The sequence below is a fragment of the Psittacula echo genome (assembly GCF_963264785.1).
Source record: "Psittacula echo genome assembly, chromosome: 6".
In the NCBI taxonomy this organism is placed as follows: domain Eukaryota; kingdom Metazoa; phylum Chordata; class Aves; order Psittaciformes; family Psittacidae; genus Psittacula; species Psittacula echo.
Window position 1 is genome coordinate 67374386 of NC_137743.1, and position 26507 is coordinate 67400892.

Here is a 26507-nt window from a genome sequence, read left to right on the forward strand (position 1 = left end):
AGAGAGCTTTCTCGGATGTAACTCCATCTTAAGCCCAGAAGACTAAAGCCAAGACACAGGTAAGAAAGATACCCCTTTGCCAGTGTTTAACATGTAGATACTATTTGATACAGCTTTTTCTTGTGAAAAGCAATGTAACCAATATCCTTCCCTTCTCTACTGCAAGACACCAGTAAACACAATGAGAAGGAACATGAGCTCTAATAAACATTCTAACACGCTCAGCCAAGACTTTTCAGTGCATGGAAGTTTCAGGCTATGTACATCCAGCAAAGCAGATGTTTTGGTAGAAGTGCAATTACTGGTCATTTTTCAAAGAAAATTGTACATTTACTGGACAAAGCTATTAGCTTTGCATTAGGGTTGTGGTGCCTTTCCAGTACATAAACAAAATGTAGGACCTAGGTAAAGACATTGTTTCCCCTCATACACTCACTCTGTTGCTTACCTGGGAAGGGAGGCTTGGAAGAACAGCTCTCACACAATGGGTTGTAGCTACCAAAATCCAAAACCTCACCCATGGTTCTCACAGCTATATGGCAAACAGAGCAATCTATGTTATCTGGATTTCAGATAATTACCAACCATCTGTGACCCGAGACCAGGAATATGTTCTTTTTATTTTTGCCTCAGGTAGAAAATTTTTGTTAAATGAAAAGAGAAAATACAGCCTGATTGTATTTGTTACGGACATTATCTGGGCTGGAGGGAGAGAATACAGGGAAACCCTTCTTAACTTGCTTCAAAGCTTGTCTGTAGTCTGCAGAAAAGAGGAATCAAGAAGCCTCTCACCCTTTTAGCTTTAGTTTCTCTCATTCTGCTGTCCCTTTCACATATTTTCCTTTTTCAGTTTAAAACTAAACTGGCTTTCCTCATTTGCAGATCAGAACAACAACGTATTTTTGACCTGCAAAAAAAATTTTATAATTTCATTACCTGCCTCTAATTGCATATTTGTTCTTCAGCCTGAAGAAAGGGTGCCACACTTATTGTGAAGGGTTATAAATGAGGAACATCACTGAAAAAAGATTCTCTCAGATAACTTCGATGTAGACAAAATATTAGATGCATATGGAAAAGACACTGAAGGTCAATCAAGATAATTCAGTCTGATTCAGTTAGTTAGGAGTAGTTTCACATTGATAGTTACTTTGGAATAGTGAGTTTATTGTAACATAAAGGATGGACCATTACATTCTCCCCAAATTTAGGGGATAGCTGTTTAACACCTTCCAGTTCATTTACTATTCCTAAACAAGTAGGAAAAACGTCACTATAAATCTCCACCTTATCTTTCATATAGCCAGGTGTTTATAGCTATTCACTTCAGGCAATAGTTTCCATTCATCTACTGCTTCTGCCTATTTAATCATATTTAATCACTATTACCCTTTTCCCTTCCCATGTGAAATTTCTCCCAGGAAAATACCGTTAAGGAATGCTTGCATTTTATTACGAACCACCATTAAAACACTCCCAAGGACTGGCAATAGACAAACTAACGCACACAGCAAGCTCAACTTTTTTTCATGTGTCTCTTCATTTGGTTCCTCCCACCTTTCCCTGTCTTCTAAAGTTTCTGCTGTGCCACTCCACAAGCAATAACATTAGCTGCATGATCCCACACCAAACACAAGTATCAGAAATAAAAAGGTTCTTATCCTCCTTGTATCTTACATTAAGCCAAAGAGCCCTTATTGCACAAGTTATATTTTGGCATCTGAGTTTGGCTGTATTATCATGCACCATACATGCTTTTCGTTACTGACGTCTATATCCCATGTAGGTAACAAGGTGTGATGGAGACAAGGCCAAGACTTTGTGGTCACTGGAAACAGAAAATTTAAGAACCAAGATTGTCCCCTGCCCCGAACAAAGGCTGTGAGCAGTACACTCATCAACAGTTTGGTGCTGCTCCCTACAAGCCAGTGAAGAGCAGGCTTACCTAAGTGTAGGTAATTTTGTCTTGCTAATATATAACTCACTTTCAGAACAAAATGAACAAAAAAACCCATCCCAGCTTATTATTTTAAATTCAAATTTTAGATTACAAAGGAAAAGCAAACTTCCTGATGTAGAATATACCAATATCAATAACTACGTAAGTATTATAATCAGAAGGCTTTTGAAATAAAGCTGCTTCAGCAGCTCCTCTAGGCATTTTTCATGTAACACTGCATTCTCCTCACATGCTTAAACAGGGATACAATGCAAAATATTTATGTTTTACTTGAACATCTATGTTTCAGTATCTTAATGAATCAGTCTTGGATCACATGATTATAGTACAGCAGTTATTCCCAAGCTACTTTGTGCAACAGCGTTCCCTCCCAACTTACCTCCACTGCTCACTCTTCCCCTCATAACTAGCCTGGGCACAACCCTGCAATGATGAGATTAAATGGCTTCTGGTACAGCAATGTCTTGAACCTCAATCATATCTTATCCTTTCTTTTAGGTAGCTACACCCTGAAATTTGGAATGCACTGTATCAAATTTAACAAAAATAAACAGGCATGTTTATTTTTTCTCACATTAAGAAACACCTATTTTAAGAAAACATCCTTTCTCTGCTTACAGAGATAAAACACATTGTGAATTTTATCATTAACAATTGCACATTCTGAAACATAAGGTAAATAAATAGTATTGGAAATTCACAGACGTTCTTAAGAACAGCTTCCATTTTGATTATTACATGCTTGTTTCACTTCTGCTTACACGAGTTTTGTACACCGTAGTTACACCAATATTAAACCAATAGGAAACAAATTTAACAAAAGAGCAGATGTATAACAGCACCTCAGGGGGTCTGAAAATTTTCAGGGGAAAAAAAATTCTATCAAGGGAAATGTTGGGATTTTCCATGAAAATTTCATCTATTCAGGACTGGGAAGAACAGGGTATGCTAATGATACTGCTGATAGTCAGATGATCGTCAGATTTCCCATTTCCCAATTTAGTACACAGACTTTTAGTACACAAGACTTTTAAGCACCAATAAACATTGTATTAGAAGTGCTGTTAACCGGTATGACCAGCTGAGAGTTACAGGGGCTTATACTAAAAGCAGCAAGGTGGGGACATATTCTACCATTAAAGGTTTCTAAAGGAACAGTAATTTCAAATAAAAACTGTCATCACTACGTTTAACCCACTGTATTTTGTAAGCTTCTGTAGCAAGACAATAATGTTATTCCCATTATAAGCATTTAAACCAACCACACACAATAATAAAAAACAACTTTCTTCAAAAAGAGTAAAACAAATACCTGCAGGACTGCCAACATTTTCTCCTTGATGCAGCTGAATACCAGCAGAATCTATAGAGTTTACTGTAACTGTCTGTAGATTTGGCAATTGAGCAGTGCTTAGACTAACTGGAGTTGACGTCAACGCCCCACCTGCTGCAACTTGACCAAGAGTGAGAGTCTGCACAGGGGTTAGAGTTATCTGTTGACCAGGTGCATTCTGAATTTGCAAGTTCTGCAAGTTCTGAACTCCTTGCACTTGAAATGTCTGCCAGGTTATCTGCCCAGAAGGGGTCACTGTTTGTGCCTGAATTAAAAAAGTTCCAGGATTCAGCTGCAGTTGAAGATTTTGAAGAGCCTGTTGAGATATACTTTGACTTGCTTGCACACCATGGATTGTCTGTTGCGCAATACCTTGTACAATCTGGGCTTGACTGGTTGGCTGCTGAGACTCTTGAAGCTGTATGTGTTGTACAATTGGCTGTGCTGTGGAGACCTGAATATTTTGAGCCTGCGTGTCATCAGAGACTGATGTCTGGATGTAATTTCCCTGAAGATCAGAACTATGAACTTGACCACTAGTTGTGGTCAAGCTGTTTGCATTTTGTTCCAATATACTTGAACTGTCTATGGTAACAGGCAACTGTGATGAAGATGATGTTGGCACAAATAAGTCATTATCAGTGGCGTTTTCTGTGATTTCAGGAGAAACTTGCTCACCAGTCCTTTCAGAAGTATCTGAATTATCCATGGCTTGTCCAGTATTTATCAAGTGCCCATCTGCATTAATGCCTGCTGTCATGGTTTGAGAACCACTGCCAAGTCCCAGAGAATCTAGATCGACACTATTGATGGGTACAAAAGTAATATTTCCTGGCAGTCCAAGAGGGACGTTAGCAACAACTTGTGCTTGGCCAGGGAAAGACGAACCACCAATTGCAACTCCCTGAACCTGGACCTGACCAGACTGTGATAAGATATTCTGAATATTAGCTGAAGGTGTTCCAGAGGCAATGATGGTTTGATTAGAGCCAGGAATGATCTGGATTTGGCCAGTTTCTTGATTTATACTGCCACTATCAGAAGAGGCTGCAAAGCCAAGTTGAACCTGCTGACCATCCGCTGTCTGGATCTGGGGTATTACTTGGTATTGCACGTTAGACACTGTACCATTCGACGAATCTGATCCTGGTGCAACAGAAAAGATTTGTTGATTTTGCAAACTCTGAATAGGAAGGACATACTGCCCACTTGAAGTTACTGTGGCCGCACCTGGTATCTGTACTATATTACCAGCTTCATCCTTTATAGTGGCAGGAGCTGCAGACAAGACCTCCCATCTATTTGGAGCTCCTGTTAATTGCACAGAAGCCAAATCCCCTGTCTGAATAAAAAGAAAAAAAGAAAACACAAAATTAAAACGAGAGGTACAGACTACATGCTAGCACAGTCATGCAATTCAACACTAGAGATTGATACACTACTGGGAAACATGCAGCGCAGCCCATACGAACAACAGCAACATGATTAGAACTATGAAGTACAGATATTGTAAGTGAGCTAATGCCTAGTTCAGGGTAACCAACCTGTGGGTCGTGAGCTGCATGTTGCTCGTGAGCAGGTCAAAAGCAGCTCCTGTGCCATGGCTATGTCTGGTGACCAGCAGCAGGGTTATTCTGGTATGGGGGCTGCTGGGTAATCCAAAACCCTGGCTGTGGGAAGAAGGGAGCTGGCAGGGGCTGTTGGAGCTCTCATCACCAGGTTACCCTGGGACTCAGGTACATTCCTTACCTAAACCCAGCATCTATCGCACAGAAGTGAAGGAATCGCCATGAAACCATTGTTGCCTGTATCTCCTGGAGCTGCACTACCTTTTGACTGACTCTGTGCAATATACAGCATAGATGTGCATGTTGTGACTCTCAGGAGTACAGAGAGTGTTAACAGGTGACTTAGTCACACAGTTGGAAAGACTGAGTAGTCTCAGTTTAAGTTACACATAATACAAAGTCCTAGTATTTATAAGCTTGTATGAGTTACTGTTTCACTAGGGAAGAAGGCCTCTAAACTAAGGACTTTTACACTGAAATCATAGTTGCATTAGTTATATGTATCTGTTAGGAGACACACAAAAAAAAAAATCTATCTTCATTAAGCTGGAACAACAGGAAAGGTCAGTGTTTCAGAACAGACCCCGAATGGCTAAAGAACCAAAAGACTGATGAAGTATGCTTTTGTTTCTTATTCAGTAAAGGTAAATTGCACTTACCTTTTTTTACCAAAGCAAGCTTTTTCAGAATAGAGTCTTAAGAATTAGGTTTAACATCCTGCAATGCTTAGGACAGATCTGTGTAGTCAACCAACTTGGTAAGTAACCACCAAGCTAAAAAAGATGTAGTTAAGTTTCTCCTTATCTGTTTTATGGCACTACAGTAAATCAATGGAGTAACTTTTTATTTAGCAACAAATAAACAACTTGTCTTGCAACTCATTCAGCTCCGTGAAAAAAATTTTGTCTCTTGGCAGAGTCCACAGGACAGAAAGCTCTAATCTGTCATTCTACACAGATCCTGTGATCACTCCTGGTAGGAAAGTGACGAGAGCGTACCGCAGCTTCCTTCTGATGCTGCACTCTGACTTCCTTTAGAAAAAAAACTTGGATATGCAAATTACAAGACACAGCTTATTCTTCTCTAACATTACACGGAGACTTAGCCAGCCTGAATGCATCCTGTGGCCTGCATCTGAGTGAATTTAGTCTGCAGTGTAGGCTGGGATTTTCCTAGTTTCACTTTCTTATCCTGTTCCAAGCTGCAACACTAAAATGTTTATGCATACAAGAAAAATACTCTATTTAAGCCTGAGTACTTATTAAATGGTTTTATTATGCTTGGTAAACTTCATTTCTAATAAGAAAACACACATCTTGGTTCCAAATTCCTCTGTACACACAATAATTGTGAATAAAAAAAAAAAAAAAAAAAGAACTCTAGCCTTCTTTCACCCTCAAAGAAACATATAATCTTTCAGGTAGTTTATTAGTAAATAGATACAGCATCGCCAGAATAAAATTAATTTTATGGCCTTAATGCTTAAAGGATCAGAAAAAGGAGTAATGGCAATTTCATTTTATCATTTTATTTTCCTCTTATACTGATCAGTCTTTCAGTTAAAGAACATATTTAAATCCTTTACTTTTTCAAGCTTGTAATTTATGAGATTACAAAAAAAATACGCAATACTCCATATCACACCATCTTATCTAGAAAAAGGGCAAAAAAAATCATTTTCCTCTACTACCATATTAGCTTTATACTTTTATATTTACACGTAGGTACCGGCTGCTGAAATGCTGCTAAGAAGGTTGTAACTACTCAGTTCACTAGTATAGAAATACTTTTTAATTGAAGGTTTTATAAAGTAGCAAAAGACACAAAAAATTCACAGATAAACGTAAGTCAGAAAATACCAAAAGCAAAAATAAAACTGTTGTATGTTTTATGTTTTTCATTGTAAAATAAATGTATAATATAATGTGCTTATAGTATCTGTTAGAACAAGAGAGAAAGAAAAAGTAATGGGAACCATTGCAAGTCTAATATAATTTCTCACTAATTTTAGACTATGTACAAGCAAATGTTGAATATTTAGGCTATAGTGGACTGACCTTATAGGCCATAGTATGTCTATCTCTACCCACACGTAATACATAGGCGTATCCTCCACAGAAATAGATCAAAGAGAACCCATTTCCTTCATGAGATGGAAATGACCTCCCTTATTCTTCTTCTCCCCAAACATACGTTAATTTCTACATCACCATCCAATGGCTTTTGCCTTTTTCATGTTGGGCACACACCTCACTTTTTCATGATCTGGTGAAATTGTCCCTCAAATCCTACTCTGTAAGAGTTTTAGCTCAACAGAGCCATTCTTTTAGTAGATGCACTTGTCAGTCCCTCGAGGAGTTCAGGGCAGCCATGGACATGGACATGAAGCTATTGCTACACATATTGCATGAAATGCCTGTTATTCACATGTTGCTCTTATGGCTGGCTTTATCAGACACTACCAGATGAATCATGAGGAGGGAGGGGCAAAAAGAGGGCGAGGCTTTCAAGAAGCTATCTGGCAGCTATCAAAATTACTAATTTTGAAGCACGAAAAAAACCTGTGTGGTAAAGAGCATTTGAGGATGATCTCTAACCTCAACTGGTTATCAACCTGTCATAACAACCTTGACTTATACCCTTTCTCAAAGTCTGCTGAGCTAGAAAGGTATTTCTTGGGCTCCTTTTTCCTACTGAAAAGAGCAGTAGCTTGTCACCGCATACTCAGCAATAAAGCATTGTTTCAGTAACTCAAGAGTTCTACCACTGATGTATGAGCAGCAACATCTGCAGCCCACTCACAGATCTTTACAGCGCAGTGATAGTAGACCTGAGTTTGTTTGCTGTCTATTATCCATCCATCAAAAATACTGGAAAATTCTACCAGGATAGAAATAAAGCAACAGCTCTCTTTCTTATCAACTGATACTCAGACAGCAGTTATATGAAAACTGCTCCTGTAAGAGAAGGCTAGACGGTTGCAATCCAAAGGCTATGTGTCAAGAGGAAGGGACAAAGATCTGAGGGAAGTTCAGCATTAGCACTACTCTGCCAAGGAGGCCAGAACAGGAAGCAACGGGGTGTTCACTGGAAGCAGTATCAGGAAATGAGAGAAAGAGACAGGAACAGAGCAAAGAGGGGCTGGCACAAGGCATGGGAAGAATTAAAATCAAATGATAGGTCCACCTGGAGAAAGGTCAAGAACCACCAAAGAGTGGAAGCAACAACTGCTGTTCAGCCTGTCTTTTGATTCTTTAACAAGCCTTGTATAATTTCCAGTGGGTAAAATAAAAAGATTTCCCGAGCCAAAATTCTCATCCCTGAAGAGTGAGGGGTCATAATACATAAAAATCTAGTAATTGTCTTGTTCAATTTGTTTAGAGAAAATTAAAGCAACATTAAGTCAAATGTGAAAGGAAATAAAAGAAACACATACAAAAGATAAGATACTTTTAAAAAGCAATCTACACCAAATACCTTCAAAAAGCCATCAAAACCATGCTGAGGGATGGGACTTGGGGGGGGGAAAAAAAATCCTTCACCAAACTAAAATTGGAAAGGGGAGAAACACCCCTGTAAGAACAGGTATATGTTGCAGGCACCTGCATTTCAACATGTTAAAAGATATCAACTGGACACATGCCAATACCCATTAGTATTTTATTGCTAAAGAACTTCAAAACCTTTATCTGTGCCGGTCTATTGCGGAGTGCTTTTTGCTGCACTTTTCAGAAAGTCACTTTTGCTCCATTTAGTCCTGGAGCAAAAGCATCAGCAAAATGAGCAGAGGTGGACAGATAATGAGTCACGAGCTCCTAAACATTTAAAAATCACATACCTAATGAAGAAGATTGGCCTCATCCAAATTGTTGTTTTATGAAAGAGCTAGGGCTCTAATGCATGAGCTTAATACCATGTGTTTACCAAGCTACAGTAAACTATCTGTGCATTCTTAGGTCATTACAAATATAAGATAAAAAGCACTTGCTTCAACTCTTTCATTAAGGTATGAGCTAATACATTCTATCTTGTATTTGCCATAGGTTAAACAAATGTTCATCAGTCACTGTGGTTCAGATGACACAAAGCTGCTTGTTAACGCAAATTAATTCTGTTGCATGTTTCAGCCATCTTACAATGAAGCCACTCAATTCAGAGAAATACATTTTCCCAAATCAAAAGTTTAGAGAACTGAAGAATGTTTCAGGGGACAAAAAAAAAAAAAAAATGGTATCTGGGGCTGCTTAAAATGTTATTTTAAAAGCCAATTCCAATCTGGTGAAATGTATCTAACATTTAATTGTGTCTCATTTAAGGAACATCTACATCTTTTTGCTTGAAATGGACAACTGGACCCAAGTCTTTTATAGCTTGTTTTTAATAAGCAGAAGTTCAGGACTCATCTAAACTAAAACAATATGACATCCTTGACACCAGTAGACACATGACAGCTGCAGCATTAACGAATGAGCAACAAGGAGGCATTTTTAACTAGATGGTATTTAACTTCATTTGTTTATCAATTATTAATCTATATATGTGTATTATTCTCCATATAACTCCATGCCAAAATAGAATTTTGCATAGAAGTTTGTGTGAAATGGTTCATTTTCCTCATGCCTTCAACTCAGGTGCTGAAGGCTCTACTAAATAATCAACGACAAGAAAGATGACCTGGGGGCCAGTCATTCTCATCTTTGGGAAGGCAATGAAGCAAATAACCTTGAAAATAAGCTTGGGAAAAAAGAATTACCTTCAAATAACCTTGGGGGGAGGGAGGAGATGGACAGAACTAGTCAGCCTAGATAGACTTAGGAAGGGGAAACAATGCTTAATTAACTAACCTGACAACTATTTATGATGAGACAACTGGCTTGGTAGATGGAGTTAGGCAGAGTAGATGCAGTTATTTATTAGAAATACCCCCTGACCGTGCTTTAAACAAGTGGGTTGGGACCAGACAATCTCCAGAGATCTTTACCAGCCTCAACTGTTCTACTGAAATCCTACACTTCTTAATAATGTTCAAATGCCAAAGAGAGAACTTTTTGGTTTATGATGTCTTTAAAAATAGAAATGTTTTAAAATACGTATTTTCGTACTTCTACACTTGGTTCTGATCCAGCACTAGGAAGATGTAACTGGAATGCAAAAATCAAAGAACATTTAAAAAGGTGAGCTTTTGGGAAGCATACTATTAGGCACTACATTCTACATGACACTTCTCTGCTTTGCAAAAGCATAAAACGGAGAGAAGCAAGACAATCCCAAGAAGACTTTTCTATGGTGGCTGAAAACATTGTATATAAATATAAATATAAATATAAAAACACTGAAAACATGGTGTATCTGTTCACATCCAGAAACGTAGCATCAGGAAGCTATATTATCATCCATAAAGGAGAAAATAGATGTCAGAATAACTCTGAGCTTCCTCAAAACCATCATATAAGCCAGAGAATTGAGAAGTATGGATAACTCAGACACATGGCATTCAACCATACTTTTGCCTAGCGGGAAACATGAAATTTAAAATGCCTTCATATTTCTCTATCCTATCAGCAGTATTACTATTTCCACCTAAACTGAGGTTAAGCTGTTTGCATCTCAGATGGTTAAAGTAATGTTCTGAGGCATAAACAAACTGGAATTCCAGATTTTTGTTAAGTTCTGTGAAGTACGGATACTCGATTCTAAAGCTCAAGATATGCCAAAGCAATCTTACAACATTCCAACACTCTTTGTAAAAGATGCAAACAAATGTTTTGTCTACAGCAGAGAAGCGATACTCATCTTCTCCACTTCCCCCCATAATTGCTAATCATTAACCTCTCCAAATGTTTTCCACATACTGCTGGTAAGCAACAACACAAATAAATCATTCCTCCTGCCTTTTTTTTTTTAACTAAAGGATCCTTGTAGCCTGCCGCACACTAGATACAGCTACATACCATAACTGGGGCAGCCATCTCTGACAGCTCCCATTCTTTGGAGGCTGAGAAAGCCAAGAGTTTTCTCATCCAGCCTGCCTCTTTCCTCAATTCACCCACCTTCCAGTTATCCCACCTCACACTCCCATCATAGAATCAACTAGGTCGGAAAAGAGTTCCACAGTCATCGAGTCCAACCATTACCTCAGGACTGCCAGCTTTGCACTGTATCCTCACCTATCTCAGTCATGGCCAGCACAGCCAGAAAAATGGCACTTGAGAGCATGACATCAAGAGGGTGTCTTCAGCTTTGTGTTGCAATGAAGTAAGAGAACATAAAGAACTGGTTATCACCTCAACTCTGTGACTTCTTAAACAATCATCTGATCATACGACAACCACAAAACTGGCCATCACAGCTTTGCTGGAACTGAATTTTAGAATCTGTTTCCTCTTTTGTTTTCTCTCCTATGCACAGCTCTACCACCACAGCTTTGCTGCTTCTTTTCACCTAATGCTAAGGTCTTCGCAGAGGTTTAAACTGGAATGAAACTAGAGTATTTATAACTAAATGAATCTGAAACTGAAAGTTTAAAGTAGAATTACTAGTTAGCAATGAACAGTGAAAAAGCAAGACCCAAACTAAAACTTCTCAGACATTAAATTCCTAAGAGAGGAAAAAACATCCATAGAGATCAAAACATGCAATCTGTCATTCTAGGTCAGGCAGTAGCGCATACCATCCCAGCAAGGCTTTCACATACACCTGTAGGTAGCAATCAATATTCAAGGGGAAGTTTCCACAGCAAGCAATTGAACCAGCCATGGATGCAGCAGTATGTCAACTGAGGGAAAGATTTTCAGGTAAGCAAGCCACAAGGTCAAGGCCATCTACATTAAAACCAAACACCAGCAGGCAAAACACAAAGCACTAATGTAGGATGACTGTAGGCAGAAAAAATACCATGGTGTCAAAGCCTAAGCTGAAAGGTTGCAATCTCCATCAATGTATAAAGACGAGATTAGCAGTAATGCCTGCTAGTATTTTGTCATCCAAAAGCAAATAGAGCTCTAACCAGGATCCTGGGCCAAGCTGAAAACCTTGTGGACTAGAGACAGCCTGCCCAGTTCATTGACAGAATGGAATACAAAGATGGCTGAGTTTAGTTCTGTCAACTGTCTTCTTCACTCACGTTCCATATCAAGCAGTTGTCACTCTCATTAGTATTTCTATTTCCACATTAATCCTTTCAGTAGCATAGAAGTGGCGTTCACTCAAACTGCAGGCTTGGATTCAGATATCAACATAGAATCATAGAATAATTTGAGTTGGGAAGGTCCTCTGAAGGTCATCTGGTCCAACCTCTGTCCTCAAAGCAGGGCCATCTAGATCACAGCAAATACAATCACATTTGCTCCAGCTCTTCCCTAAATCCCAGACACGCAATATTCCTTGCATTCCTATGGGAGTTTTGTTGTTGCTGTTGCTTTTAAATCATACTGCTGGGCTCTTGGGGAGCAGCTGCAGCATGCCATTTCAGCCAGGAAAGCAGTGTGCAGTAACTGGCTAGCCTAGTACAGTGGCTTCAGCCCTGCCAGCTCCTACCCAAGCAAATGTCAGTAAGGCATTAACAAAATACCCCCAAAGAGTCAGCACTGCTCTTCTTACACATGCAAGCTCTTCAAAAGCTTCTAAAAGGAAACACCTCGTTTAACGTCTCCTAGCCATTTGTATGGATTGAGAGTTCTATCAGACATTCAGCAGTCAGAACTACAGTCCAGGTATAGGAAATACTGGGAAAGGACTGCCTCCCCATCGCTGCATTAGGTACCATCACTCATACACAGGTATCAAACCGATTCATCTATACTCCTGAGAAAGGGAGTCTGTGTCCATGCATACAGATATAATTTTCCATATGAGTTATGAGCTACCTACAGTCTAAGCCTTTTCAGCTTCTCCCTCCCTCTTCCACCCTCCAACAAGATAGACTCAGGGCCCCCAGGGAGGTGGGGGGGGCACACGGATTTTTATTGCACTAAATTCCTTTCAGCATTCTGTTTTTCATAAGGAATATATTTCAGGGACTTCAGTCTCTCCCCTCCCTTTATTAAGGTCATCTTAATTAACTCCAGTGTAGTTCAGCTACTGTAGGTATCTCCTCCAATTTATATTTAGCTTCCACCCAAAATATTCTGAATCATTCAAAAGCTATGTGGTAGGAGTGTAAAAATTACCAGAATGCTATAACCTACCTCACAGCAGATATGTAGGAGGGGCCTATCTTCATGTATGGAAAGTAGTGAGTGAGTTTATATTCATATTTAGTTTTAACTAAGATTTTGGTTTCTCTTGAATTACTTCCGCCTTGTCCTGAAAAGTACCTTATATATAAACATAACAACAGACAAATTTAACAGAAATAAAGTACTATTTCAAAGTCGCTTTGCTCATTTTGAACTATCAGGAACCATTTGTCCTGTACTAGCACTTTAGTAGCCTGTCAGACCCAGCACAGCTCATGCCAAAGCAATCAACCTATCCCCAAGATGCGCAATACCAGCTTGAAAATGAGAACAACCTTAACGTAGATATAGAAAAGCAAGCTATCATTTAAGCATCACTTATTTTTCAATATGTATGTTTATGCAAGAGGCAGATCCAACATTCAATTTTTCAACACTGTATGCATCTGGTCTTATGAAACAAATCTTAGAGGTATCAGGCACTTAGCATTGTCTAGAAGTACTTTTAAAACATGTTGCTTAAGAAAATAAACAGGTTCAGCAGAAAGAATATTTGAAAGGGGGTCAGAATCTTAATGTATTTTCGAGCTCTGTCATTAGTCTACAAACTGCTGCGTGACCTCAGACAACTATTTTGCTCAGCTTCCTTTTATGTAAAGTAAGCTGAAATGCACAGATGAAAAGTATTTTAAAGTTCAGCACTCGAGTACTTAGTAAACTTAACATTATGGTTAACATTTTGACATTTGTTAAAAGCTTGCCAAAGCCACTTCATCCATCAGTACAATGCTCTGCAGTTTTATTTCCTACTTGCAGAATCCTAAGAACACACAAGGCTATTGCACAGCAGGTATAAAAAACAAGACTCACTTTAAAAGCAAAAGAAAACCAGATAATTTTTTGTCCAAGGACTAAGGCCAAAAAAGGCTTAATCATGTCATTTTATAAGGTATTTTGGAATTCCCTTTTAATAGACCAATATTTTTAGGCATCGGTTATTCAGAAACACACCATCTCTTTTAACTTCAAGAGCGTTATGTCAACTAGAGAGTTTGGCTAGCCCAATTAAGGAACATGCGAGTTTCCATTAGGCTTTTGCTCCGGAGACTGTTAAACTGGCTTCAACAAGAACACGTTTCTAGTCTGCAAGATCCATCTCACCACACAAGGTCTCAAGGTCATCAAGGCTCCTTTCAGAGCCGACAGCGCATGAGAGATAAGGACAGAAATTCGGTTTGCAATACGAGGGACTGCATGATAACTGCGCCTAGAAAACACAGCGTCGATACAGGAAGCAGCTTTCCACCACCGCGTTCGTTTCTAAACAGCCATTTTACTTCTAACTACATCCTTCCCTACAGCCAGCCTTCATTTTGTGTTCCTGCCTGGGTGCGCGGCTCCAGACTGGCAGCCGAGGAGAGGGTACCGGCTGCGCTCAGGTGGAGGTGAGATGCCTCCCAGCCTCGCCGGGTGCCGAGCGAGCCGCTCCGGTGCCAGGGCCGGGGGAGGGAGGTTTCCCGCCTCCCCCCGTGTTTGAAAGTAAATGAAGGCGCCGCTCCCAATGGCGGGGGAGGGGGGAGCTAGGCTCCCTCCTCCTCCCGGGAGCCCGGCTCCTCCTGGAGAGGCAGGGGAGCCCGGGGACCCCTCTCCTGGCAGGTCGGCCCTGCTATCGTCCCTCCCCCCGGGCGGGCAGTGCCGTGTGTCCCGTCCCTCCCCCCGGGCGGGCGGGCTGGCTGTGCTGTCTCTCCCCCCGGCAGGCCGTGCGAGAGCGGCGGGGCGGGCACTCACCGCTCCGGCAGCGTGAGAAGCAGCGGCGGCGGCCTCATCCTCCTCCGGCGACGGCGGGCCGATCTTGCTGCAGGTGGCCGCCAGCAGAGCGAGCGGTGACGGCTGAGCGTCCTACCCACAATGGGCGGGTTCAGGGAGAGAAAGTGGGTGGCGGTTAGTGCGGGACAGCGACCGGGCTCCTCGCAGACGCGCACACAGGAAGCGGCGGCGGCGGCACAGGCTCCCGCACCCGCTCACAACGTGTCACCCGGGGGACGGGGGGGGGAAGGGGCCCAGCCAGGCCTGCGCTTACCTGGGGGGCTGCCGCCCCGGCGGAGGCCGAGGCGGCGCCGTTGCCGTGCTGGAGATACTCGCTGTGGCTGCTGCTGTCCACGTCTAAGGCAGCCATTTCCTCTTGTTTCACGGGCTTCTCGGGAGCTGCGGGCACAGCGGGGAGGGGGAGGGGAGAGTCACTGACGGGAGCGATCACCCCCCTCCCTCCCTCTCCCTCCCTCCCTCTCCCCCCCCCTAACCCCAGCGCTCCCCCCGCCCTCCCGCACGGAGCCCTCCTCCTCCTCCTCCTCCTCCTCCCCGTGCTGCTGCCCCTGCCCCTCTTCTCCCTCCTCCCCCTGCTCCTCCTGCTGCTGCTCTCAGTGCCGCTCTCGCCTCGCTCGCACACGGACGCTCCGGGGCCGAAGCGGGGAAGCGCAGGGCCGGAGCAGGAGGAGGGAGCCCCGCGAGGCGGCTCGGTCGGTGCGTACGTACCGGTCATGGTGTGAGTGCGAGCGGCCGGCTGGCTGGCTTGGCTGGGCGGGAGGCAGGCAAGGCAGGCTGGCTGGCTCGCACACAGGCCCTGCTGGCTGGGGCTAGGCGGCTGCCGCCGGGGACATGCTTATTGTGCTCACGGCGGGCTGAAGCGGCGGCGGCGGCCCGAGCCTACTCCGGGTTTTTTTTTCCTATTTTGATTGACGGTGCGGGAAAGCCGAAAGGTGGGGCTTGCAGCGGGAGAGGGGGCCCGGCCGACACCGCCGCCCGCCCGCCCGCCTGCCAGCCCGGAACTCCCGCCTACGCCAGCGCTCATTGGCTGCGTTTTGCGGCCGTCGCCGCTCGCAATGGCGGCCCGGCCTGCCAGTCACCCGCCAGGGGCGGTGGAGCCGGGGGGGCAGCCCCATGCCGAGGCGGCTTCCTGTTTGCCAGGGCTTGTGCGAGGAACAATGAGCGGGACTCGCCGAGAGTTAGCGGCCTGCTCCGGGCGCGGGCCTGCGCGGGGCCCGCGCCGCGGGGAGGCAGCCCCGCCGCCGTTGCCGCGCTCCCCTCTGGCGCCGCGCCGGAGGGACGCGGCCCGCGGGGCCTGGGCGTCAGCCCGCGCAGCAGGGGTCAGCACAGAGGCACAGCTGCGCGGCGGCGGCGGCGCTGCTCTCCCCCCACCGCAACCCCCCCGCGCCCCGTTCCCCCGCTGCGCTGGCGGCGCGGTGAGCGTGTGCCCGGGAGGCGCCGGGCTGGAGCCGCGCTCGTTTGAAATCTCCTGGCGGGGCTGTCACTCAGGGCTGGCGGCGGCACGGCTCCGGGGAGACGGCTGAGTAGCGCCTCGCGACGCTTTGTCCTCACCGGCGTTAAAATGTCGGCGCCGTCCCAGGGGAGCCGGCCCGCCCGGGCAGGCCCTGCCTGGTGGTGGCCCCGTGCTGTTGCCGGTGCCGGGGCCCACAGGACCGGCAGTCCTCTGCTGTGGGACGGGGTGCCGGGTCAGCGCTGACCGGTGGAGGCGCGGCCCGCCAGCCACACCTCAATGGCTGACCCTAGGGCCATTGCATAAGCCTGGAACTAAAATCTCCTCTGCCTCTTCCTTATAATAAAACCCATCGAGGATAAGGTTGCGAGTTAAGATTTTAACGTGACAGGAGTGTCGGCGGTAGCAAGGTGCTGTGCTCTGAGCTGAGGAGCCAAGCATAAGCACAGAGCGAGCGTTTATGCCAGCAGGTTTTACTTCAGTCATGTTAAGGAGAATTAATAGATGCCCCTCAGTGCCGGCTTGGTGCGGTGTCCTTCACGTTGTGCAACACAAAGGAAACTGGGAGCACTCGGAATGCTAAACTAAGGCAGGAAATATGTTTAAAGCATTGTATAAGTATGTGATGATACAGAAATGATTACTGGTGGGGCCTGTTTCTGTGTTACACCGTATGAAGGGTTCCTGTAAAGGGAAACAACTTCACCTTGGCCTTCCCTCGCATCCAGGTGCACATGCGGGGTGGTAGGGCAGTGCATACGCTTAGGCAGTGAGTTTGACCCTTGGCTTGTAAACTTCCCTGAAGGATTAATTTTTCTTAGTTACCTTTCATGTGGTGTTTCAGGGACTGTGTGAATAAGGCAAAAAAGCATTGGACTGAAGAACTCAGGCCTAAGTATAGTGATCACGGAGAATTACCTAAGAGGTACAGTGAGCACAATCTCATCTGTCTATAGCTGTGTGGAGTATTTGGAGTCACAAGCTACACAGATAAACCCATGGAGAAGCTGGTAACTAGGAAACCTTAAAATATGGTCCATATTTTCAACAGCTTCTCCAAGCAGAGAATAAACAGTGCTTTTTAATCAGTCCAGCACTATGACCTTGCAGTAACTGCCCAGGCTTAGCCTAGAAACTACTGCAGAACAGGAAAAAACACAGTGAGAAAATGTACATTTAATATCAGGAAGTTACAATAGGGGAACACTGCAGAATCTTCCCTGCCAGTGGAAGATTGCTCTTACTGTGTGATGTGTAGTCTTATTTTAAGCCCCTTTACTTTTGCTGGTATGTTTAGAGTGTGACGTAATAGTAAGTTGTAAATTAATCCAAAAGCTGTTTGTCACAATTCTTTTTTTTCCAGGGTAGTTAAAAAAAAGAAAAGCCAACCCCAACTTCTGTTTTTAAAACATCTGTATTTCTTTACATAGGTTTTTGTGATTCTACTTTAGAATCAGTTGTTGGCAAGTTAAATAACATAGCCATAGAGGAAAAGAACCTTTTTCTTGCAATTCATATTTTTTACTTTAATAGCAGAACACTCTGAGAAGTAGAAGTTGTAACTGGGAACAGATGTCACATTTATTTTGGCATAATATGATAATAGAAATAATTTTAAGCCAATAAAAGCTAAGATACACAACCTTTAAAATGAGTCAGTATATACACATCAGCAAATTTTAGGGGAAATATTAAAATGTGAGATTACATGATCCAGGAGACTACTGTAGTATCTAAAAATATGGCTGGTGTAAAAAACTGCAATTTGTTTTGCAATATCAGAAGTTGTCAATGAAATGCGTGATAGCCTGTCATCCTGGGACCAGAACTACTAGAGATTACTTTGGACTTCTGATAACCTAGGAAGTAGTTCATTTGGAGTTTGATTTGTAAGGGAAATAATTCCTGTTCATATGCTGGGAAGATGGGAATGATATTATAAAGCTGCCCCTTACTTATTAGCAGGGTATTGCCGAACATTTATCTATGGTGTTTTGCATTAGGAAGGTTATGTGGTCTGAGACTGAAACTAAGTATGAAAGTTGGCCTTTCTTCCACAATTGGATGTACACTGAGAGCTCTGTGACTTCAATGAGATGTTGTCAGTAGAGTAGTTTACCTGTATGGATCTGATTGCAGGTATAACTGCAATGCTTTAGGACAGAAGGATTTCAAATATAAATAATAAGGGGTTTGGGGCTTTATATAGAGAGTTTTTCAGTGCAGTAAAACCTGGATGTAAATAGGCTTTACAACACTAGTTGAGAACCAAGCTTTCCCACACAAATTAGAGGGGCACTGTAACGGTAATACTAAATTCAGATAGAGAAGCAACAGAACAGTAACAGAATATTAACAGACTATTAAAATAAGATAAATTACAGGAAAGTTTTAAAAAGGGTATGCTATTATGAAAAAGAGATGTAAAGAAGAGAGACAGAAAGGTTAAATAGAAAACTGAGGGGTAATAAAAATGAAGTGTGTTTATTTACTGCTTCCCAGTGGAGTTTAAGAACACATGAAAAGTAAGAAAAAAGGAAATGAGAAAAGACATTATATTTAGCTTTTTGCTTGTCAATATACTAGCATCAAGACATTCACTAGAAAAATCCTGGGTGCATCAGGGAGATCATTGTATCTGTACTGGATGGAAGTTCTGGTAGGTAGTGGTCTTCCTGCTGAGTTAGCACTGTGCCGATATCCCCACACAGATTGAGCTCCATGGCCAATTAGAGGAGCCATTGTTTCTTCTTTCTTGAGATTACCCACCAGATGTACTGTATCAGTATGTGATCTGAATAAGCTAGCCATGACCAGTTTCTTACTGAAGAGCCTTGCCTCTTTAAGTCCTTGCCTACTGCTTCTAGGCTGCTTGTGGTAAACTGCAGGTCCTGAGATGAGTTCTCAGTCCATGTGTTGAAAATGGTGCATTGTAATTCCAGCTATGTACATAGAGAGAAGGCAACACTGCTCTGTACATAATGAGAATACCTCCACCAGATACCAAAATGCAGCTATTTCAGAACTGAGATGCAGCCTTTGCGGCAAGCAGCAGTACACTTCAGGAGAGGAAGTGATGCCTACCAGCTTCTGATGAAACTTCAGGGAAGGCTTTGAAAGATCACATAAGATGCAAATTGGAAAGAACACTAAAACATACCACCTACCCTTTAGTTTGGTTGTAAGCTCAACGCTGCATTTGGCCACTGTAACTTAACAGCTCATTGGTTTAAGTTTTGGAGCTCAGTCTGTGGGGATATCAGTTCAGTGGAAATTCAGAAGGAAGTGCACCACATAATGCAATTTCCATCCAGTACAGTGCCTGCTATACTAGGAAATGTCTTTCCTAACTGTATACTCCTTTGAAACTTCTGAGTTATGACATATTTCTGTCTTTAATAGTCCGTTCTATTGGCGACACTGCATTTATTTAAAGGCACATAGTATTTAAAGGCTGTTGGTATGTGGTCCAGTTCAGTTTTCACATCTGTGGTACTCTGTTCCACTGTAAAATGGTGATTTTGCCATGCTGAACTCTTGAATGCAATTGGACAAGCTGGGCAGGAATGTGTTTTGCTATGGTGTGTTCTGTACCACTGGAAAAACTCAGGCTGGGATTGCTTTATAGTTTGAAAGGCTGGATTTAAAATGACATCGAAGAATCAGTAGGGATTCCATTCAACAAGCTACCTTAAAACACAGTCTTTACTAGAGGGACAACAAGCATAATTATCTGTAAATCTCATGCCTGAAAAAGTAACTAGGACTCAAAAATCAACAATTCAGAGGAGGTATCCTTTTGAATTTGAGATACCTCTTTTCCTTTAGTCATCTGTTTAAAATTTCAGTAGAATCTGGAGGGCCATATGTTTTGGTTTCTAAGTGCCAAACATTTACTTTGCACTACAAAAACCACGATAATTACAAGGTAAATTCAGACTTATTAAACTTACTAGAGTTCAACTTCATTCTGAATTTTAGCCTTCCTTTCCAATTTGTATAAGTGTTAGCAAACAGGAAAAAGAATCTAGCTACTAGTCTAGACATTACATTCTTAACATCTGTGTCACGTATGGGGCCATTTACTTAAGAATATTGGGAGATCTTTACTCAGAGCCTCAGGCAGGGCTGACAGGAGTTTGCCTTGTGAGGATTCTTGAGTCAGCACGTTGTAGTTGGAGATAGTTGCATGACTTGAGGTCATCCCTTTAGACATCAACAGAGAAAAGAGTCCTTGCCTGGGTGTACAGTCAGCAAGGAAGCAGCAGTGGTCAGAGAAAAGTGTTGGCTGTCATCATGTTGTCATCTCCCAGAAAGCACTTCCCTATTCCAAGATGAGTGGCTACAAGAGCACGAATTTTGCAAGGTGGGAGCAGGCCTGAGCAGTAGGTGTGGTTTGACCAGAAGAAGCTGGGCCAACCTAATAGCTTATTGACCTCACCATAATTTAATCAACTTACGCAACTGCCAGAAAACAAACCCTGCAAAAGTACTGCTCCCCACACTGCTAGCTAAACTGAGTCAAACTAGGCCCAATTTGGGACAGGGCTCCGTGGGTGGGAGCAGATGTGGAGAGGTAAGACTACCTTCAGCAGCAGCAAGTAGATCAATTAAGAGTGTCAAGCTTGCTAGACAGTACAGGAACTTGGTTTTGGCTATGTTTGTGTAAAGTGCCTGTCAGTAGCCCAGGATTTCTAGCCTCTAGAGGGGCACAAAAAGTACTCGAGAGCATCTGAAATATCAAGTTATTTGCATATTCCACTGCACAAGTGTGATGGTATCCCAAGTGTAACCATACAAAAGACAAATAACATTTGTTAAAAGTTAAATTGAATTTTAGAAGAGTAATTTTCTGTTTTAAATGGGAAAGCAATTCTGAAAACACTAGTTTTATGCCTGAAACAACTCCATTAAAAAAAGGTCAAAGAGAAGTCTGTGGTACCTAAATCCAGCTGTTAGCGGGGGAGATATTTGATTCCAGTGATCTCACATCCAGTGGAAGCTGTTGATGGGTTAAAGGCCTAAAAAAGTAATGGACAGCAGAGTAGGAACAAGGTAGCTCCAAACACTTTCTGCATGTGGCCTGAGACACACAGCCTAGCCACAGTAAGAGGAAGAACCTGTGAGTAAGTAGCTTAAGAACCCAGTCTGCACACAAATCGGAAGGCTGTGACTCTTCACCAACACAGATGACAGATCTTCAAGGAATGAGGCCAACCGAAAGTCTGTCCAAGCTCTACACATGCCAATGTGTGAGGTTAGTACTCTGGAACATTGTTTCTAGCCTAGTCATTGTATTTATGATTTTTTTTAAGCAATTGGAACAAAATAAGTTGTGTTCCTTTTTAGTCAGAAGTTCTTCCTTGTTTGTTACAGTTGCAACTCTCTCTGGGTGATAATGCTTTTGTATATTTTGCAAATTGTCACATTCCATGGGACATACAATATGTGACTGGTAAACAGGCTCTGTCCTTAATAACATGTTGGAGAAAGCTAATTGTACTGGGTTTTTTCTTTCTTGTGTTAAACTATGTGATCAAAAAAGGGGAAGAATTTCAGTGTATTTGCACAAGTTTTTTTTGTCCCCATTAATTGTATTGTCTTGTTTTCAGTTGTGTTTGCAAATAAATGAGTATATTAGTTATATCTTCCCTGTAAAATCTGAGTGGTTTTTATTCAATTAGCAGCTTATCCCATCTAACTAAGAACTTTTTTCATTAACAAAGTTTGCTTTTTACACAGAGGAAGAAATTCATCTAATCTCTCTCCCAGTTGGAGAGAGGTGGCAGGAAAAAGCAGATACTGAAAGCTTAGCCTTTAGCAGGAAGATCACTGTAGACAGCTCTTTCATTTTACCTCGCTTAAATGAGAAATACAAATCTCTTTTTTCAAGCTTCCTTAAAGTTACTGGCTTTGGGCACCATCATTATCCTCTTTGTTTATGCTTAATTCCTACCCTTCAAGATCATCACAACAGATGCAATTTAATTACAGAAATAATTGGAAAAATCATAGATCCTTTAGGTAAGGTTAGAAAAATTGTCCAGAGGAAGACACCCATAACCGTGACTTGCAGAATCAGTAATACAGCATCTAAGAATCCTTCTCCACAGCCTGTCACAAAATTGGAATGGAAATAAATAAATAGATACATAGATAAGTTCACTTGGAAATAAAAAACAAGTGTCTTGTTTGGTACTTCTTGTCTAGCATACTTCTGTCTTTCTCACAGTTTGGCATTTTACTTTTAATAGTACTAACAGAAAAGTAGGCCATTGTGGAAATGAAAGAGACTGGCAAATTATATACACGCACGTGTGTTTACTGCAAAATTAAAAACTTAATAGCAGGAGTTACCTCTTCTGAAAGAAAGCATTTTTAGAGGGATGAAGTGACTTTATTTTTAGGAATCTCAGTCTGAATTCTCAGAGCAAGAGCAAGCAGGACTCTGTGGCTCCCTCTAGGAGAAGGAAGTCTGGAGCTACAGTTCAAACCACGTCCTGTACTCTCTGGCAAGTCTCAGTCTAGCAGCTGAAAGGCCACAGGGTTAAAGTGGTCTGAAAAGTGAGATACCAAGTGGATGTCCATTGAGGGAGATCCATAAACCTGGACAATAGCTCTAGATCCTTACATACATTTAGGTGAGGGAGGTTTTTTGTTTCTTAATAAATCCTTGAAAGGATCTTTAAAAGATTTCTGGGCAGGGACTTAGAGAAGAGGGCTGGGGGCCATGTATGGCAGGAGAACTTTACCCAGGAGGTGTCTGATGCACGGCAGGTCTCAGCATTTTGTTTTGTCTGGCACTCGGGGACTGCATGCAGGCCGGGCCATCTCTAGACTGACTGACTTAGATGCTCCCAAGGTGCCTGGTCCGCTCTCACTGCCCTGTGAGGAACCCCAGTTGTTGAATAGAGTTCTGGCATGTCCACATTGGCATAGAAAGCTTTTGTGGCTTTTCCTACAAGCATGATTTCATTAAAGTAAACAAAAGCATAGAGAACAACAGAACAAATTAGGTTTGTGCCTTTCCGCTCATCAACTTTGAAAGAGGAGGTGGAAAATCCTAGGGTTCATTTCAGGTTTTTCTGTGTCTACATTGCAGAGAGGCCAAAATTTAAAATTTGAACAAGAGCATGGTAACAGATGCGTTCACCTTCCCGCAACACCTCAGACAAGTGGTGCATCACGAATACCAAGGAAGAAAAGCTGAGTGAGGTCTGATGTTCCAGTTCTGGTCATAGAAAAAAGAACCAAGCCTGTTTTTTGGGGAGGAGGTGGAAGGGAAGGGAGAAAAGAACATTTTAATTAGTTTTGGGGTTTTTTTTAAGAAATGCCTCTGTGAAAGAATCACCAATCTATTTCAGCTTAAGTAAGAAAGAGGCATATTTGAGGCTTGAAAATGACAGTAACACACTGATGGTGCTGACAAACCACCAATAAACTTTTTTGAACTGCTAATTAACCTCTGGCTCCTACAGACCTCTTTAAAAAATGCACATCTTCATCCCCTTTGTTGCAGTTCACTATCAATCGCCATTCATGCTACTTCTCAGACCAGGCTGCAGAGCAGTCTTGGTCCTTTTGACCTGTTTTCATTTCCGAATTACAGCACAGCCTTCCCAATCTAATGACACTTGCAAACGTCTGCACTCAGCTACAGGTGTCCTTCCTAGTTCTAAAAATTAATTAACGAAAGTTAATTATTTTTTAATGTATTGTTTCTCTCTCTCTTGTCAATTAGTATCTGAATTATTGAAGTGGATCATTGCTATTAGTTTGTTTTCACAAAGTTGGAAAACTCAGAAACTCCACTGTCATCTTAATTACTTACAAATGAAGGGTAAAATGCCTTCCTTTCCATGGCAAAACTCCAAGAGATGTAATGGAGACAAGGCAAGACTACCTTCCCCAGGCATTCCTCCCATCTCAGCAGGACTACTTGAGCTCTGGAGGTGAAGCATGCTTGCTGTGCATAAGCACAAGTATGTGGTTCCAGGACAAGAATCCCACTACATCTTTTACTTTACAATAGCAGTGCCAGATTTTCAGCAACACGTTATGTTTAAACAGAATAGTAACTGAATACTCTCTCTGCTGCATAGGAAAAAAATCAGTTCATCCTCCCTTTCCTCTCCCAAAGAAACAGCATTACAACACTTTTTTTCCTAGCCTGGATTCCTATAGAAATTAAAAGGGTTCTGAGATCATTATCTCTTCACATGCATAATAAACCTCTGTGTGCATGTGCATGTGTGCACACATACGTGCATGAACATACTTGCACGTTGTGCAAGAGAGCTGGAACAAGAACAAACAGTAGCCAACTTTAACCACATCTGACAGCGATAAAAGGCTGAAAATGTTACATTCCTATGCATTTTGTGAAAACAGGCTGCTAAGTAAAAAGAGAGACCGACTGCAGCTTGAGTTAAACCCTTATTAAATACCAAGAAAGCTGCAAAGATGAAAGATGTTGTGCATACCCACCCACAGGAGAAGCTGTAGTCGGAGCTTCCAGTTATGTAGACCTAGGAGATCCAAACAAGATTGGCCAAGGGAAACAAAGCTCCATCAGATCTGTAGTTCATGGAACTATTGTTTTGTAATGGATTTCTAATCCATTGCTGTCCAGCTCTGAAGATGACATACTCAATTTTTGCCCTTTGACTTTGGGGGAAAAAAAGACTTCTTTTTTTCTGTCTTCCCTCCACCACCACCCTCCTCCTATTTTCATAATTACAAGGAACTGAAACCCAAGATGAGAGACCAGAATTTGTTCTTAAAGACCCCATGGGATATTTTCAGCCGTCTTCATGTGTAGCACACTAGACAAAGACAAACCCGCATCCTCTCAGGCCCTGGAGACTGGAGAAAAACTTCATGCCCTGGCAGTCTGGACTTTGGTCTTGTTTAAGTTAGCAAGAGCCAGTGCTGTTAAAAAGCCTTTCACACTACTTTCTAACCTGTCTTTCCCCCCATTTTCTGAACCTGGAGTGGTACCCATGCAGAAGACACAGCTGGAAGGAAGAAGTAAGTCAGACTTCTTGGCACTATTGTCCCTTGTCAGTGCAGTGCAGGGTTACCAGCCTTGCTGGTCTGCTGAAAACAACACATGCAAGTGCCATGTGTCTTTGGTATCTCAGTTTGATGCCAAATGAAAACTGAAAGCAAGAGCAGGTCCAAACCGGTGCTGCATGATATACCAGTAAACCCACTGTCTTTAAGACACTTACCCACTCCAGTGCTTGTCTAGGTCAGATTTCCTCCCTGTTCATAGCTGGGGTGTATCTGAAGTTTTGTTTACTTCACCCCAGGCTTTCATGTTCATCACCTATCAGGCACACATCCAGGGACAAACTCTGGTACTCCAACATTCACAATCCCCTCTGGATGACTGCCTGCCTGTTTATGTCCTAGTCACAGTAATTCATCTTTCAACTCTACCTCTCTCCCACACTCAACACTTCAGGCCCTCCTTTGCCAGGCACGTTCACATCTAAAAATATAATGCAGGAAATTTTTATTCTTCATGTTGCATATCAAGGGACTTGGCTCTCAAGCTCAGCAATCTTGCTTCTAGGTGCTGAGGCAATCAATGCACCTAGGCTGCCTTGGATGCCTGTAGCCATAACTAGCAATGCTCTGATTCACAGTCCTTCTCACCCCACACAAAGGAAGAAGAGATAATGACAGGATTCAGCAGCTAAATCCTGCTATTCCCTTCTTCTTCCCAAAAAGGTTAACTCCAGGAAAAACAGAAGTGCCCATTCTTGTCACAGGGTGACAAAGGGATGTGTGTGGCAGTATTGTTGTTACTCTTCTTGCTGCTACATGTGTGTGAGGTTAGTCTGAGATATTTTTAATGAACTTTTTTCTAATCTTTTGTTGCTAAGAGAATAATAATGACCTGGCACGGGAATGAGAATCTCCAAGGCTTGGAGCAATAAAATCAATTTACAGTCCTATAAACTAGCTACATTTTGCAATTTTATGAGAAAATAAATACCCATTCTCTTCAGTACGCTATACCTGTCAGTCCCTGATTTTCCTGCACTAATATGAAATAAATTAGACAAGTAGCCTTCCTTTTTGTGCTCTGACATTCATTACTTAAGGATATAGAGAGGAAGTTAGAACAGCATGTTTGTCAAACAAGTAAATATTTAACAAATTGACTTTCATTTTAACAGTCTAA

At 42.3% G+C, this 26507-nt stretch overlaps 1 protein-coding gene across 3 annotated transcripts in view; it reads right to left on the bottom strand.

The window, feature by feature from the left end:
* Positions 1 to 15868, bottom strand: part of SP3 (Sp3 transcription factor) — a 36100-nt gene extending 20232 nt beyond the window's left edge. The window contains exons 1-5 of one of the 3 annotated variants that reach the window (XM_080620411.1): positions 15571 to 15868; positions 15119 to 15243; positions 14827 to 14937; positions 4524 to 4635; positions 3273 to 4439 (exon numbers count right to left, since the gene is read on the bottom strand). In XM_080620411.1, coding sequence (XP_080476537.1) covers positions 3273 to 4439; positions 4524 to 4635; positions 14827 to 14937; positions 15119 to 15243; positions 15571 to 15577 — 1522 coding nt within the window. In that variant the 5' untranslated portion in view covers positions 15578 to 15868. Of the gene's footprint in view, positions 1 to 3272; positions 4636 to 14199; positions 14306 to 14826; positions 14938 to 15118; positions 15244 to 15570 lie in introns of those variants that run through there. The other 2 variants (XM_080620410.1, XM_080620412.1) reach the window with 2 other exon arrangements.
* Between the last annotated feature and the right edge of the window lie 10639 nt (positions 15869 to 26507).